This window comes from Ctenopharyngodon idella, chromosome 7 (genome assembly GCF_019924925.1).
Source record: "Ctenopharyngodon idella isolate HZGC_01 chromosome 7, HZGC01, whole genome shotgun sequence".
Taxonomy (NCBI): Eukaryota; Metazoa; Chordata; class Actinopteri; order Cypriniformes; family Xenocyprididae; genus Ctenopharyngodon; species Ctenopharyngodon idella.
This window is the reverse complement of record NC_067226.1, coordinates 42230169-42246428: the sequence shown is the minus strand read 5'-3', so window position 1 is coordinate 42246428 and position 16260 is coordinate 42230169. Positions and strand designations below refer to the sequence as shown.

At 35.7% G+C, this 16260-nt stretch overlaps 1 protein-coding gene across 3 annotated transcripts in view; it reads right to left on the bottom strand.

Moving 5' to 3' along the window:
* LOC127515735 (inactive ubiquitin carboxyl-terminal hydrolase 53) overlaps nt 1–16260 on the bottom strand; it is a 60923-nt gene that overhangs the window by 21297 nt on the left and 23366 nt on the right. For all 3 annotated transcript variants that reach the window (XM_051899700.1, XM_051899701.1, XM_051899702.1), the window contains exons 7-13: nt 15888–15970; nt 15680–15782; nt 13926–14072; nt 10137–10286; nt 6615–6783; nt 4723–4872; nt 1397–1531 (exon numbers count right to left, since the gene is read on the bottom strand). In XM_051899700.1, the coding sequence (XP_051755660.1) occupies nt 1397–1531; nt 4723–4872; nt 6615–6783; nt 10137–10286; nt 13926–14072; nt 15680–15782; nt 15888–15970 (937 nt within the window). The remainder of the gene's footprint in view (nt 1–1396; nt 1532–4722; nt 4873–6614; nt 6784–10136; nt 10287–13925; nt 14073–15679; nt 15783–15887; nt 15971–16260) is intronic.

Below are 16260 nucleotides of genomic sequence, written 5' to 3'. Positions count from 1 at the left end.
AAGATGACCTATTATGCTTTTTACATTTTCTTCTTTAGTGTGTAATGTTGCTGTTTGAGCATGACAAAGGTCTGCACATTTACAAAGAACAAAGTCACTCTAAATTAAGTTACACTCTATATCATTAAACTCCCTAAAATGACTCAATCTTGAGTTTTCCTTGGGGAACGGATACGTCACAATATTTCATATTTAAATAATTCCCGCCCAAGGTGTATGCAAAATAAAGGGGCGAGGCCTGGTTAGTAGTGTGTTGAAACTCGCAGTAATGGTAAGGGCCGTGAAACACGCTTGAAGTGGTTAACCAATCACAACACACAACATTACTTTTAAAAGTAATGCATTACAATATTGCGCTACTCCCTAAAAAAGTAATTAATTGCATTACTTAGTTACTTTTTATAAAAAGTAACGCGTTATGTTACTTTTGCGTTACTTTTTCTCATCTGGGCTGGGCCTGCTTGCTTGTTTTTTAATAACAAAAAAGTTATTCTATTTTTGGCAAATGTTAAGGCCCTTTCACACTAAAAGTGAAAAGAATAAGCCTCAGGCTGAAGGAAATGCAAATTCACACCTGTTCAGTAGAGGGCGCAACTCAGAAAAAAAAAGTTCAGCACTCTTCAACAATAAAAACAAAAATGAAACACAAATGTGATGTTTATCGAAAGTCATTTTCGCTTATTAGTATGGTTGAATTGGATCATCGAAGGTCAGCAGTAAACACATTGGTTTGCGTAATATTCTGAGTTTGCATTTCACTGTTTTTATTTATTTTGAGGAATACTGAATCTGTTTTTGTGCTAATGTGAAATGCATGTTCATGTTTAGTATAGAACTACAATAACCATCATGTTTATACAACACCTCTGCACTTACTCACGATCTTTCAACATGTGAACAGGAGAGCTGTCAGTCAATAAATGGAAAATCTAAGTAACTTGCATTACTTATTTGAAAAAGTAACTTTAAATGTAAAAGTTACTTTACTAGTTATTTGGAAAAAGTAATCTGATTACGTAACTCACATTACTTGTAATGCGTTACCTCCAACTCTAGAGACAGGAACTAAACTGTTACTAACAGACTGGGGAGAGAGGTGCTGCAACAATGTAAAATTATGTTTTTTGAACATTCAAACATTAAAATCTATTCTAGTAGACCCCAAAAACAAAATTAAGACTTTGTAAAAGGGTATAATATTGCCTCTTTAAAGGGGTGTGATTTAACAGTGACACAGTAAAATGTCTTTTTTGCTATAGTTGCAAAATTTGCTTGTTTAAATCCCAAACCGTGAATACAAACAATAGTAATAAGATAAGCTTGCCTTTGTAAATGACACTAATAGCATTTTATTTAAATATTTTAACCCAAAACAGTCAAAATGTAACATTCTTACCCCGGTGCCTAAGTGCTTCTGGTCTTGTCTGTGACCGGTCCGAGTCCTTTTTGATAAGGTTGATGGGACGGCCTTCTTTCGGCAGCTCCCTCAAAATCTCTCTAAATCGACTCTTTGGATCAAGGTTCATCTTCACTGTAAGACAAACAAAACGTATATGGTTAAAAGCAGCACTTTCACTAGAGATGTAATTCTACAAATTTAAAATCTGCTAAATGAGATTTCTGCCAGTATGGAGGTCCCACAGAGGTATTAAAAACTATATAGCTTGAATTCATTAGCTTTACTATAAATGAACATATATCAAGGTCTAAATCTAGCACTTTCTATACAGGAATTCTGAAATGTTAATGCAGCCATTAAAAAAAAAAAAAAAAAAAAAGCATGTTTTATGGATCATCTGTAAAATCCATACGCAGCACCCTTCAAATAAAGTGTTAGAGTACACTTGAAGTTAAGGATCATTGGGATGGTGGGAGAAAGTGTGGTCTCTGCACTCTTTAAATACACCCCTGAGGCTTATGGGAAGGACAGTAGAGCCTAAGAGCCTTAACGGCAATCAATGTGTGTGTGTTTCAGTTTTTTTTTTTTTTTTTTTTGCTGTGCTGCAGGAGAAAAGCAATGAAGTGTTACAAGAGAGCAAAAGAGTGAGAGAGAGAGACAGATAACAAAAAGAGAAAGGACATTTCTTGCCCTCAAACACACTGCAGTCACATAATGGTCTCTTAGCGAGGGGTTACTAGAAAAAACATCATGCTATCTGCGATCACATCTTACATTCCAAAACATACTTAAAAGATACAGATCTCCTTCTGAACTTTGTAAAGTTTACACTTACAGTGGCCCCAAGAGGTACATGGACATCTAAGCCACATTAAAAACAAAATTGATTTTGTTCCTCTTTTGCATGTTGCTTAGGATAAAAAAAAGGCATCTGTTAAATGCATACACATAAAACAAAACAAAAAAAGCCAAACAAAGCTAAACAAAAAAACAAAAAACAAAAAAACCCAACCAAAACCAAACCAAACTTAAACAAATAGAAAGAAGAAGAAAACTACAAACATAACTAATATTGTTGCCTTTATTCCTCATTTGCAAGTCTCTTAGGATAAAAGCGTCCGTTAAATGCATAAACGTAAAACAAAACAAAAACTAAGCTAAACAAAACAAAGTTAAAAAAAAAAAAACCTACCTAAACCCAACCAAACCCAAAAACAAATGAAGAAGAAAAAAACTATAAACATTGCATATAACAAATATTGTTGCTTTTGTTCCTTTTTTTGCAAGTCGCTTAGGATAAAATTGTCTGTTAAATGCATAAATGTAAAACAAAACAAAACTAAGCTAAACAAAACAAAGCAGAGCAAAAAAAAAAAAAAAACACAAATAAAGAAAGGAAAAAAACATTGTATATTACGAATATTATTGCTTTTGTTCCTCATTTGCAAGTCGCTAAGGATAAAAGCGTCTGTTAAATGCATAAATGTGAAACAAAAACAAAGCCAAAGCCAAACAAAGCTAAATAAAACAGTCAAACAAAGCAAAAAAGCTAAAACTATATCAAACCAAACCCAAACAAATGAAGAAGAAAACTGCAAACATTGTATTATGAATATTGTTGCTTTTGTTCCTCATTTGCAAGTCGCTTAGGATAAAAGCATCTATCAAATGCATAAATGTAAAACAAAACAAAAACACAGCCAAAGCTAAACAAAACAGTCAAAGCAAAAAAATAAAAAATAAAAACAAATAAATAAACTAAACCAAACCCGAAGAAGAAGAAGAAGAAGAAGAAGAAGAAGAAGAAGAAGAAGAAAAACTACAAACATTATGATATGTATATTATGAATATTGTTGTTATAAGAAGTAGAAGAAGAACTACATGGCTCAGAAAAGTGAAATTAGTTGTTTTATCATCAAATGCAGTGGCATTCATACATGAAGTGTGGTTTAGGAATAAAAACTTTCTGGGGCCATTATATATTAGATTCAGACTGCCTAAAAACACTGTTGAAACAAATGTACACATGTCCATGAAATAAATTTATTGCAATGACTTGTGTAAGTTACTGTCACATTCTACTAAAACTTTGTTCAAACTGGAGCTGTGCACCTGAAGACTATAATAAAAAGACTCATTTTGCACTTTATAAGCTACTTCCCCAAGCCAAATTTTCACTGCCTAAGGACAGAAAGCCATTACGAAGTTGATCTAAGAGCTTTTAGTGGAGAGGAAACTTCAGCAATAAAAAGAGACGCATCAAGCCATTATGGTTTGTAATAACAGTGGAATGTGGGCTACTGGAGTATGAGGAGATACATCTCCCCGCAGGTCTTTCTTGTCTGTCTTTGTTCAAACATCCTGTACTTCTCTCTGATCCTCTGGGTATTAAAACACTTTGCGGGGGAACAGTGTTGCCTCCAACAGAGAACATTTTGACTAGTGCACCGTTCATGAAAAAAGCATGAGGTTTGAGATGGCTGAAACAGGTAAATCAAGGTAACAGAAATTCTTGGATCTTTTGTTTTAAGGACACAATCTTGAGTAGAGACATTTGTTCAAAAAATTCAAAGAGGAAATAACCTTTTTCACATGTTTCACTATGTCGTGAAACATATATACACAATAAATCAAATTAGAATAGAAATCGTGATATTATCTTGTGAGGTTTTTTGTGAGGTTAACTGTCAGTGCCAGTGACACTTTGGCAGGTTTTTTTTTTATTTTTATTTTTTTACTTCTTTTCCCCATCAAATATTTTAGTAATCATAAATTAGGTATCATCCGAAAGCCTAAACATTCAAAGTTGGACATTGCCTTACCATGGAAAGGTACTTTAACAAACCCTTTATGAGGCTTGATTTTTGTGATTTCAACTTCAAATTTGGAACACAACTTGGTTAGACATATGGCTTTGATTTTCTAGCAACTTTAGAGACAAATTATTTTGTAAAATACATATTTTGTATAAAATACAAAATATTTAGTTCAGTCCATTTGCTTTACAGTAAACTTAAACTTCCATAACTTTTTTAAACTTCCATTTTTTAAGCTGCTTTCACTTCTGGAATATTCTGCTGTGTCTTCTTTAAAAAGAGACCAACATTAGGTCTGTATTCCAGAGCATTCATAAATTACAACCATTTAAGTTCAGATTTATGCTCAAAAAGGGGGCATTTGCATTTGCTACATGAAAGTGAATAATAGTCCTAGTTATATTATAGGCAGTAAGTCACTGTGAGGTAAAGTGATAGCAACCATATAATTTGAGGTGTTCATGTTTCAAGTAGTCTGATGTACTTTTTTTATTTTATTTTATTACCTGGCCCTCTGCCGCCGCTAGTCTGGTTACTGCCACGACTGAATACAGAGGGAGGCTGAGTCTTCTGCTTCAGTGTACCATGATTTGAGAAGAAAGCAGTCAAGTTTTCTCGAGTCAACTCCAACTTCTTACCACCCATTATAGGAGTACCTGAGAGACAAAGCATTTTGTTCTTTTAATTTTATTTTATTAAGAACTACTGATAGTTCTTTTTTTCTATCAGTTTATTTGTTAAAGGATTTGTTCAATTCAGAATTAAAATTTCTTGATCATTTACTCACCCCCATGTCATCCAAGATGTTTATGTCTTTCTTTCTTCAGTCGAAAAGAAATTAAGGTTTTTGAGGAAAACATTCCAGGACTTTTCTCCATATAGTGGACTTCACCAGGGTTCAACGGATTGAAGGTCCAAATTGCAGTTTCACTGCAGCCTCAAAAGGCTCTACATGATCCCAGACGAGGAATAAGGGTCTTATCTAGCGAAACGATCGGTCATTTTCTAAATGTATATATATACTTTTTAACCACAAATGCTCATCTTGCGCTACTCTGCGATGCGCCACAGATTACGTAATCAGGTTGGAAAGGTCACGTGTGACATAGGCAGAAGTACTGTGGTAGGGCGAAAAACTTCATCTCATTTTCATCCCTTTTTTGTAAAGGCCGTTTGACAGTCTTTGCACTTTTGCTTTGTAAACACTTGCTTGGTACTTCTGCCTATGTCTTGCATGAAGTTTTTTAGAAAATGACCGATTGTTTCACCAGATAAGACCCTTGTTCCTCAGCTGGGATCGTGTAGAGTCCTTTGAAGCTGCACTGAAACTGCAATTTGGACCTTCAACCCATTGAACCCTGGTGAAGTCCACTATATGGAGAAAAATCCTGGAATGTTTTCCTTAAAAACCTTAATTTCTTTTTGACTGAAGAAAGAAAGACATGAACATCTCAGATGACATGGGGGTGAGTAAATTATCAGGGAATTTTAAATGTATATTACCACACAAATTTACAGCAATTGGCATCTCAGTAAAACTAAAACATGAAAGAGGCAGAGAGGAAGAAGGAAAGGAAGGAAGAAAACACCCACAGCTTTCAAAGGCTGTAACTTGTCTGAAAATACATTATGATTTCATTTTGTACTATAATTTATGAAAAATGTCAGTAAAATAAGGATACAGGCTCTAATACCTAATCAACACATAGATTTGACAAAATCATATGTTTAACAATTTGAAGAAGAAACAATACTGTTATATCTAAACGTATTTAATTTGTAGTGAATCATCATTGTTAGTGGTCCAAGGTTTACATTTAGATTTACTACCAATACTAGCAGAACTGGTTAAGCATTGATTTAGGATTCAAGACTGTATTCGTCACATACAACGTTATATACAGATTGAACTGCATATGCATTGGCTAATACACAGAGTCTAACAATAGGAAACAATGGTCAATTGGTGGTAATCTATACTAGCATTAGACAGATTCACACTGCCATTATCCTCTCTTCTAACAGAACAGAATTTTGAAGGAAAAAAACAACAAAATTATTTACTTTACTATATTTTTACTTTATTTATTATATTTTTTGGGACACTGTATTTTGAGCAGCATTTTTTTTAAGAAAGTCACCATCAGAAATTTAGGGTTGTTAATCGATTAAATAGTTAACTGTGATTAATTAAAAATAATTATTTAATATCACTGTTTATTATATGTAAGATTTCTACTTTTTTCTTTTCTTGGCACCAGCAACAAAAGCAGTTTCAAAATGAGTCAAAGCAGAATCAACTGCTCTCCAACAAAATTATTTTTTTTTATTTATTTTTTTTATATTTTTGTGTTGAATTTACCTGAAAACAAAAAAACTGCATTGAAAGGTTTTCTACCTGGTGCGTCTCCATTGATTGAGCTCTTATTTTGGCTGGCACTGCTGTTGGTCCGCTGGGCCTCGTCTGTTATCACAGCACTGCCATCAGGGTTAGTATAGAACAAAAGCAAAGGCTGGAAGTGACCTCTGATGCATTTGGTGACCACATCTTTCCACCTGGATCCCACCTAAAAAAAAAAAAAAAAAAAAAGGTATACAGTTCTTTAGTAACATTGGTAAAGTACAGATGTGAAACAGACAGCAGTGAAAAAGTGAAAAGCTATCTGAAGTTTTAGATTATTATTAGATGTGAAGGCAAGCATGCCTCAGGAAAGCTTAGGTAAGAGTATGCAGGCTGTACTACAAAGTCTCTCCAGGCAAACAGATGTAACCTTCCTTCTTAATTAACAGACAGAAGAGAAAGAAAGAGCAAGCAAGCGAGAGAGAGGGAGAGAGAGAGAGTGAAAAGCAGGAAAAGTCAGCAAGCAGGATGTTGACGCAGTGCTTCCCATTAAAGCAACCCAGGCTCACTGGATAAACGTGTCTGTGGCAACATTTCTGCAAAATTATATTACGTTGCATCTTGCGCGTTTCACAACATTGAAATGTCCATTAGGTGGCGCATGTTCAGTTTTATCCAAAACAGATGTGAATATGGCCAAGTTTTATTACACTGGTTGTTATACGTATCAAGGCAGTTCAGAAATGAAAATGTCCCATGAGTGGTGCTAAAAGGTTAATGCTAAAGGTTAATCGTGTTTGAAAATAACGTACTGCCACCTACACCAAACCATAAACATACCCAATAGTGTTAACAAAAGCAAACGTGACATAAAAAACACATTTGCTGAAGCAACCATGCCATTTTAGCTTGCTTGTAACTAGAGGTCTGCACCCCACGCAACAGAGTCTGGAGCGGGACAAGTTTTAAATTGCTGAGTGCGGGTGTGGGAGGGAAGATACCGATATGTGCGTGGGAAGCGGGAAAAGGAAATGACTCATGGGTTCCCGCAAAATATAATTATCTAATAATAACAGCACGCACAAGTCTGTCACTGGAAATCTGAAGCGTTGTGCGTGTGGAAATTGGAAGAAATTGACACCAGAACTAGAGAATCTAGACCTCTTCCTACATGCTTTTGCGGGTGGGAAAAGAACTAAACATGAAAGTTCCGGGTGGGAGTGGGATAAAATGTAACATTTTTTGCTGGAAGTTGGACAGAATCTTGCGGAAGTGGGCGGGAGCAGAATTGAAAAATCCATCCCTCACAGACATCTAGCTTGTAGTCTTTTGTGTCCTTTATATCGTGACTCATGTTTCACAGGACTCACACTCGAGTGCTCCACATCACAAGTGTAATGTTGTACCAGGTACCGAGCAAGTCTGGTATGTCAGAAAAGCCAAACATATGGAACTGGTTATGTGATGTATACGTCAGAATGTATTACTTTACAAATCATGCACTATGGTAAAAAGGTCATAACATTGTTTTTGAGGTCATACACAGGGCTTGACATTAACACCCGCCAACTCGCCATATACATGTGGATTTTAGCAGTGCCGTGTAAAGCAGTCACTCCTACTAGCCATTTCAGCGGGCTGAATTTTATATAATATATACATTTTTCAATTGTAGACTTTTAAAAATGCATCTAAAATAATAAATTAAGTGCAATGTAGTGATCGATTTTTCGATACATATCGATACTGAAATAACGCCTCTAATAGGCCTACTCATTTTCTGCAGAAAAGATACACGATTCCAGCTGTGCTTTCTCGCTCTCTCATCTCTCCGACAGTGAGTTGACACACTCACTCATTTCCGGATGAGTATTGTTGGTGTTTCATGGACTTGAATTTCGGCGTGGGATTGCACATAATTTTACTAATTCACACACATTTTGTGCTCACACATAAAGTGCGCATACATAAAGCCACCTCTTAGTACTAAATTGAGTTCTTTTTCGCTGCTTATCATGCTTAAACAGTCAAATACACACAATAATGTCAAAATGTCAGTCTTGGCGAGTATTCACGTAAACACAGCATGTGTAACAGTATAATGGATCTGTGCGTCAGGTCTTAAAGTGACAGCAGCCTAATATACCTGCTGCCAAATTATGAGATAATATTAAAAATACATATATGACAGTTTTCTCCATGGTATTGATTAAAATTGTGGCCAGTGAAAATGCTAGTGGCTAGTAACTTTGAAAAACCACTAGCCAAAATGGCTGGTGATCAAAAAAGTTAATGTCAAGCCCTGATCATACATAACAGGTTTTGAGGTCATAACATTGTATTGTGCAAGAAACTGCATGAACATTTTTACTAGAGGCTGTTTTATTGCCTCTAGTGTTCACAGCTGGAAACGGCAGTGATTTGTATGTATTGGTACATTTTTTGAGTTTTGCAAACATGCAAATAGAGGCACGTTCTTCTAATGAGACCATGTTGGTTAAAATGCAAAGCAAATGAGAGACAAGATTGTATAAAAGATTAATTAAGACATGCTTTAAAAAACAAATCAATAAAACTGCCATAATGAAGTAAAGACATTTGCAAAAAAAAAAAAAAAAATGTGATCAGTTCTCTTAGGTTGCATACTAAGTTGGCTCTCTATACTGTAAGTTAGCACACAAACATCTACTGTAGTGCACATATTGAGTGTGTGTGTGAGGGTGATCCATCTTGGCGGGAGCGACGGGCACCACTAGCCCAGTGAGAGCTGAAGTGCACACGCAAGCAAGTCGCACACTACTGATAGATTGATGAAGAGATACAGGCCATGCACCACTACACTGCATATCAATATGTTTCACAACTACTGGATTCCATCTAAATTTTTTATTTGGTGGCATTTAATAGTGACTGTTTAGGCAGGTAATAATGAGTGTTTGCTTTGTGATTACATACATTAAGGCCATATTTTAATAACTACGCTTTAAAAGAATCTTCTTAAAGTAAAAATAGAATGACAATAACATGTTTGCCTCAAAATTAAGAGAAAAATATATTTTGCATAAAGAAAATGTCTGTACTTCAAAGATTTGATGAAGAAACATACACTATTAAAATGATTTTTCAAAGTTGTAATTAGAACAAAGATTATTTTGGAGTATGTTATACAAAAAATACTATTTCATTTTTTCTACTTTAAAAATTCACATTTAACTAAATGTGTTACTTCTTGTTTCTTTGTAATTAATCGTGAAATTTAATAGCAATTTTTGAGTGAAATGGTTTCAAAATAAATCCACCATTTTTTTTTTTTTTCAGTGTACAATAAACCCTTCGAGTGAGTGTGAGAATTGAGGAAACAATAGTTGCAGTGTTAAGTTACAGGAAATAATGACCATGTGATCAGTGAAAAATGGCACAAATGTTTAGATATTTAAATATGTGGACAGAGGGAATGTTTGTTTAATAACGCACATCACCAATGCCAGGACTGATAGGTAGTTGCTAGGATTCTGAATAGTAATTGTGCAAATATATAGACAAAAGTACTCAATCCATAAGAGGCAAGTATTGTCTTACCTCTTTGACATTGGCGTCATCAAAGAAAACCCATTTGGATGATTTGGTGTGGTAGGCAAAGGCACAATAATGTCTGCTGGAGTAACAGATCATTCCCACCAACAGCAGCTCACACTTCTTCGCACGCTCGTCTGTGACACGATAAAAGAGCTGCAAACACAAATGCACATTTATTTAGACAATCATAACACTCTATAATAAGTTCCCTTAGTTAACGTTGCATTAATTAACAATGAGCAACACATCGGATACAGTATTTATTCATCTTTATTAGTTAGTTAATACAAACATGGCTATTAGTTCATGGTCCATTAAATAATATGGGAACACTTTACAATTAACATTAGTTAACATGAACTAATAATGAACTGCACTTATACAGCATTTACTAATCTTAGTTAATGTTAATTTCAACATTTACTAATACATTTTTAAAATCTTGTTAACATTAGTTAATGCACTGTGAACTCACATGAACTAACAATGAACAACTGTATTTTCATTAACTTACGTTAACGAAGATTAGTAAATACAGTAACAAATGTATTGCTCATGGTTAGTTCATGTTAGTTAATACATTAACTAATGTTTAACTAATGAACCTTATTGTGCATTTTGACTAAAAATGTGGATAAACTACACAATGTGGATAAACTGCAACAGGTAAACTTGTCAGGAATGTGGACGGACTTCACTGTGACCAAAAATGATGCTAGAGTAGCAATGTGTAAAATGTGTTTGGCTGAAATATCAAGAGATGGCTCATTGCTGAAAACCTTTACAACAACTGGTTAACTTGTGAACACAACACCCTGAACAGCATACTGAGTTCAATTACCCAAATTTAATTACTAAAACTTTAGTTTCATAATTTTGGTTTTAGTGTTTTGCTAAAAAAAATCCATTTCAGTGCCTCACTAGGTCAAAGAATAAAGTCAAAACCATGGCATCATTTATTCACCATCATATCTTTCAAACCTGTATGATTTTCTTTCTCCTGTCAAACACAAAAGACGTTAGACAGGATCTTTATATGGTTTCTTTTTCCTCATATAGAGAAAGTGGACGGTGACAAAGGGCTGTCGAACTCCAAAAATGACGGAAATAAGCACTTTACAAGTACCACAATTCTTCATACTTCCTGTCCGTTTTGGAGCTCGACAGTCCCTGGTCAACATTTACTTTCATTGTACACACAAGAGCAGCATGACCATCCTACTAAACATCTTTTGTATTCCAAGGAAGAAAAAACACACAGGTCTAGAACAACATGAGTAAATGACGACATATTCTTAAAGAGATAGTTCATCCAAAAATGAAAATTATCCCATGATTTACACAATAGGAGATATAATAAAAAATATCCTTGCTCCAAGCTTTATAATAGTTGTGAGGGGGGGGGGTACATTTTGAAGGCAATAAATAAAAAATAAATAAATAATGCATCCCTCCATAATAAAAGTAATCCATACGGTTCCAGGGGGTTAATAAAGGTCTTCTGAAGTGAAAAGATGCATTTATGTAAGAAAAATATCCATTTTTAAAACTAAAAATAAATTCAAATAACTAGCTTCGGTGAACGACTGTATACATACTGTGCAAGTCAACTTGCGCCAAATGAGTTACCCCGACACGATGTATGACGCAGGATGTAGCAGTATTGTAAGCTTAGACGCCTCTTGCGGTTCAAACAAATTGGGCTGGACAACAAACTCAAGCTCCTCTTCTCTTATATCGAAATCCTCTGACGAATGCTAGTTATTATAGTTAATACATTTTAAATATGGATAGTTTTCTTACAAAACTCATCGCTTTGCTTCAGAAGGCCTTTATTAACCCCCTGGAGCCGAATGGATTACTTTTATTATGGATGGATGCTTCAAAATGTGGCCCCCCCCTTAACCATCCATTATAAAGCTTGGAGGAGCAAGAATATTTTTTAAATATATCTACGATTGTGTACATCTGAAAGAAGATAGTCGTATACACCTAGGATGGCTTGAGGGTGAGTAAATCATGGGATAATTTTAATTTTTGGTTGAACTAACCCTTTAAGTTTTGGGTGCAAGTATACAGCATTTCAGTTTCATGTGCTAGACTGCCGTCCTCTGAGTACAATCAAAGTGTCTTCAGAATTAGAAGTCAGAAGTAGGTGACGAAACGCAAAAGTATGTATTTGCTGAAACAAGTTTAAATAAAGCAGCTATTGCTCAACCAACACTTGTTCCTCCACCCTGATTCCTGAATAGCTGGTTTTCTTCGGAGGCTTGTGAAACAATGGATTGCAGGGAGGCGGGGAGCTATTTTCCTCTGAAGTCTCAACCATCACATGGAGAACTAGGGAATGAATTAAAGCCTTTGTACTTGTCCAAGGGGTTTCGGCTGAGACTAATCCAGTACTGGAGGGTGGTAACTTGGAAGTGGGAGTAAAGAAGAATGAAAGCTATTTAGCATCTGTGACAATCGTTTTGAGTAAAAAAAAACTGATTCCTCATATCTAGATCTTCGATGCCAAAAAATTGTACTATGCTTGTTTGGAAAAGTAAGGAGATTTGAAAGGTCATCTATTAATGCATTTTAGCCATCTGAAATGCATACAGCTGCACAAACAGAACGGCCATCTGGTGGTAAACAATTCTCAAACATGACTTTATACTCCCACACATGAGGCTGGTAATGAAGGCCGTCTACACACTCGGACGCCAGATGACCTTCCACTGCAGTGGCTTTCTGGTCATCAGGCGTGGGCTATGCAGGCACTGATGCAGTTACACAACCTCAGTCTTATGAAGAGGATAAACTCCTACTTTATTTCATACATATGGTCCAAGGCACCACCATAAATCGGCCTCGATGACACCAGCACCAGATGTGCTATAAAAATAAATAACTGAAAAAAGAGCAACCGTGGTGATGTCAGAAGCTTTTTATAGCCATTTAATCTGGATGGAGGCTTCCTAAGAACTCTATATTTGATAAAATAACCAGGAATAAGATGAGATGTTTCTTATTGGTTTTCCCCACAATAATTCAGTCTTCAATGACATATAAACGAGTAACAGATAACAGATTCTTGCCAATTTAGGTAATCTAATTCCAAAGCATGAAATATGGAAAGTAATCTTCTTACCAACTATCATATTTTTTCTCTACAAAGAAAAAAAGTACCATGGTATGTAATTTGGTAATTCCATGGGATTTGATTTAATTCTTTAATGTGCATTTAAAGGATTGTTAAACTAAAAATCAAAATCCTGTCATGATTTTTTTCACACACGTTGCTCCACACCTGTATGACAAACTGTTGTGGTTACCTTGGACTTCTATTGCATGGACAGAAAAAATATTTTAGTTTTCACAGAAGAAAGAAAGTCTTACAGGTTTGGAATGATACAAGGGTGAATAAATGATGACAGAATTTTCATTTTTGAGTTAACTATCCCTTTAAATACCATGCAGTACATACCAGCCACCATACTTTTTAGTAAGTAAAATTGAAGACTTTATTTCATCCTCAACACATTTCACATTTATACCAAACTGACATTTGAAAGTATCTTGTAAAGTATAAATCAAATGTGACTAATCTGGGAGTACATTAAAGCTTTATTTTTCTTCAAGTCTTTTATTCTGTGAGACCAAAAATGCTCTTCAAAGCATTGTTTCATGATCCCCTGGTGTACTGTAGTGCTTTTGTAGTCTGATTCTTTAGGACGGGGTCAAGTATCTTGCTGAAACGGACCAGGTGGAGTAGAGTGTTTGAGAAAATTTGCTAGATATTATTCTTACCCCTGAGAGGTTGAGGCTTGATCCGAGAGAGCGGAGGACGTCTTCGGTGAGGTCTGAATGTTCTGAGTCCCACACAAATCCAATGGTCACGATTTCTGGAGAGTTCATCAGCACGCGCCGGATCTTGATTCTCTGACCACAGTTACTCTATTGAAGGGATAGCGATAAAACATTATTATGTGTTTGTTTTTTAACATCACACCAGCGAATTTAGCTTTGGCTAACAATGGCAAATTTACAGGAATGATTGTGACCCAGTGTTATTTATGTTATTTTGTTTTCATTTTTTTCATTTTATTTTATTTGTGTGTGTGTTCGTTATTTTTATTAGATGTTTTTTTGTTTTTTTTTAAAAGGGGACCTATAATGCAATTTTTTACAAGATGTAATATAAGTTTCAGGTGTCCCTAGAATGTTTCTGTTAACAGTTCAAAATACCCCACAGACAATTTATTATACCCAATGCTGTAAATGCCACTTTTTTGGGGTGGAAGCAAAAACATGCTGTTTTTGTGTGTGTATATCTTTAAATGCAAATGAGCAGATGCTCCCCGTCCTCCTGGAGCCTTTACAGCTTGTGCCTTGAGTATTCTGCCAACAACAAACAAAACATCTGTTTGTTTTTGATAATCATGTCTATCACGGTTACGCTCACATGACATTGCAGTTCTTTGTCATCATGAAAGTGTATTAGTTGCATGAGTTTTAAAGCCATATCAGTTATCATAACTCCGGATATGTGGTTTTCTGAACGCACGCACGGCACTGGAGCACTAAACTAAGTTCTCTTACACATCCTATTGCGCTTAAACTGTCAAATACACACAAAGTTCACATAAACACAGTCGTTTATGTCTGTGACTGGAAACAGCTGAGAAAGAAATCGCATATATGTATTTGATATGCATGCGCATTAAAGCGGCAGCCTAATATACAGTATCTGCTGCTGTCTATGCTGTAAATGTAAAACAAACAACTGAGATAAACATGGCGGACTGTGTACAGCTCACTCAGGGGAGCTAATAGGGCCGATTCTGTCGCACGTCGTGGGCGTGATCCACTGTGATACCACAATGGATGCATTCCTCACGGGCTCATTTTGAGACACTGTTTCTGATTTATGGAGAAAATAGCAAACAAAGTGGAAGCATTTTTACCATAATAGGGTGGCTGTGTTCACCCTGCGGACACATAAATATGTTCAAAAACAATGTAAAAGTGAATTTTGCATTATATGTCTTCTTTAAATATGTCTATATTTCACGCTAAACTAAATGCCTTGGGAATTAGCTTTAATAAAATAGGGTTTTTTATTTTATTTCAGTTAACTTTTATTTTAAGTCAAGTAATGATTTTTTTTTTTTTTTTTAAGTTTTAGATTTAGTGCACTATCATAACTCTGTTTTGACCAAACATTACTTCAGTGAGATGCATGGCTGTTTGCATGGCTGCTTCTGACAGTGACTAGTACGATGTGACTTCCTACTTCGCCTGTTTAAAAATGCAGAATGTGTTGATATGCGAGAGGAACGTTCCGGTCTCATGTTTCATCTCGCTGCTTGCCGTCACATGGAGGTGTTACACTTGCAGAATATCAGATAAGAAGGGAGTTTGTGTGTGTGTGTTTGTCCTTGTGTGTGCTTAATGACATCACATCGCAGAAAGGGCCATCATACTCTGTGCATGACGTGTCGTTTAAGGGCTAAAATAGCTAGTAAATTTTACATTATTAATCAACTTTACAAGAAACCCACCGGACAGTTCCGCATATCTCCAACTGTGCTGGCGGCTTGTAGCAACTCCCCAAACATATCTGGCCGCAACCTTTCATCTCTCGTCATCTCCAAGGCTTGTTGGCTGGAGTACAGAGAAAGAGGAACAAAGAGAAACCAAGATAAAAAAGCCATTTGATGATAAAAATCACAAAGTTCACTCAAGTTTCTGGCATGATAGCTCACTTACCAGAGGGCTGTTGTGGACACATAGTGCACAAGCTCAGTGAAGGGTAGCGGGTCGGACGACGCACCACAGCTCCTACACACTGACTGCAGGGAAACCACACACACGCAGTGATGAATTACCAGTGATGCATGCTAATATATGATGTAAAGCCTTAATTACACTACTGTATGTGATGTAAGAGATGATTCAGCCCACATATACAGTACTGTGAACAACCTGAGGGTGTAGCCAATTTAAAAATTCCTTATCCGGGCAAAACAAGAATGAATAATATATTGTGTCCAAACAGCAAATCACACATTGCTATATAGGGTGGCATCTCATGTGCACAAAATGTACCATGGCTTAACCACGGTTTTATGTATTATGCAAT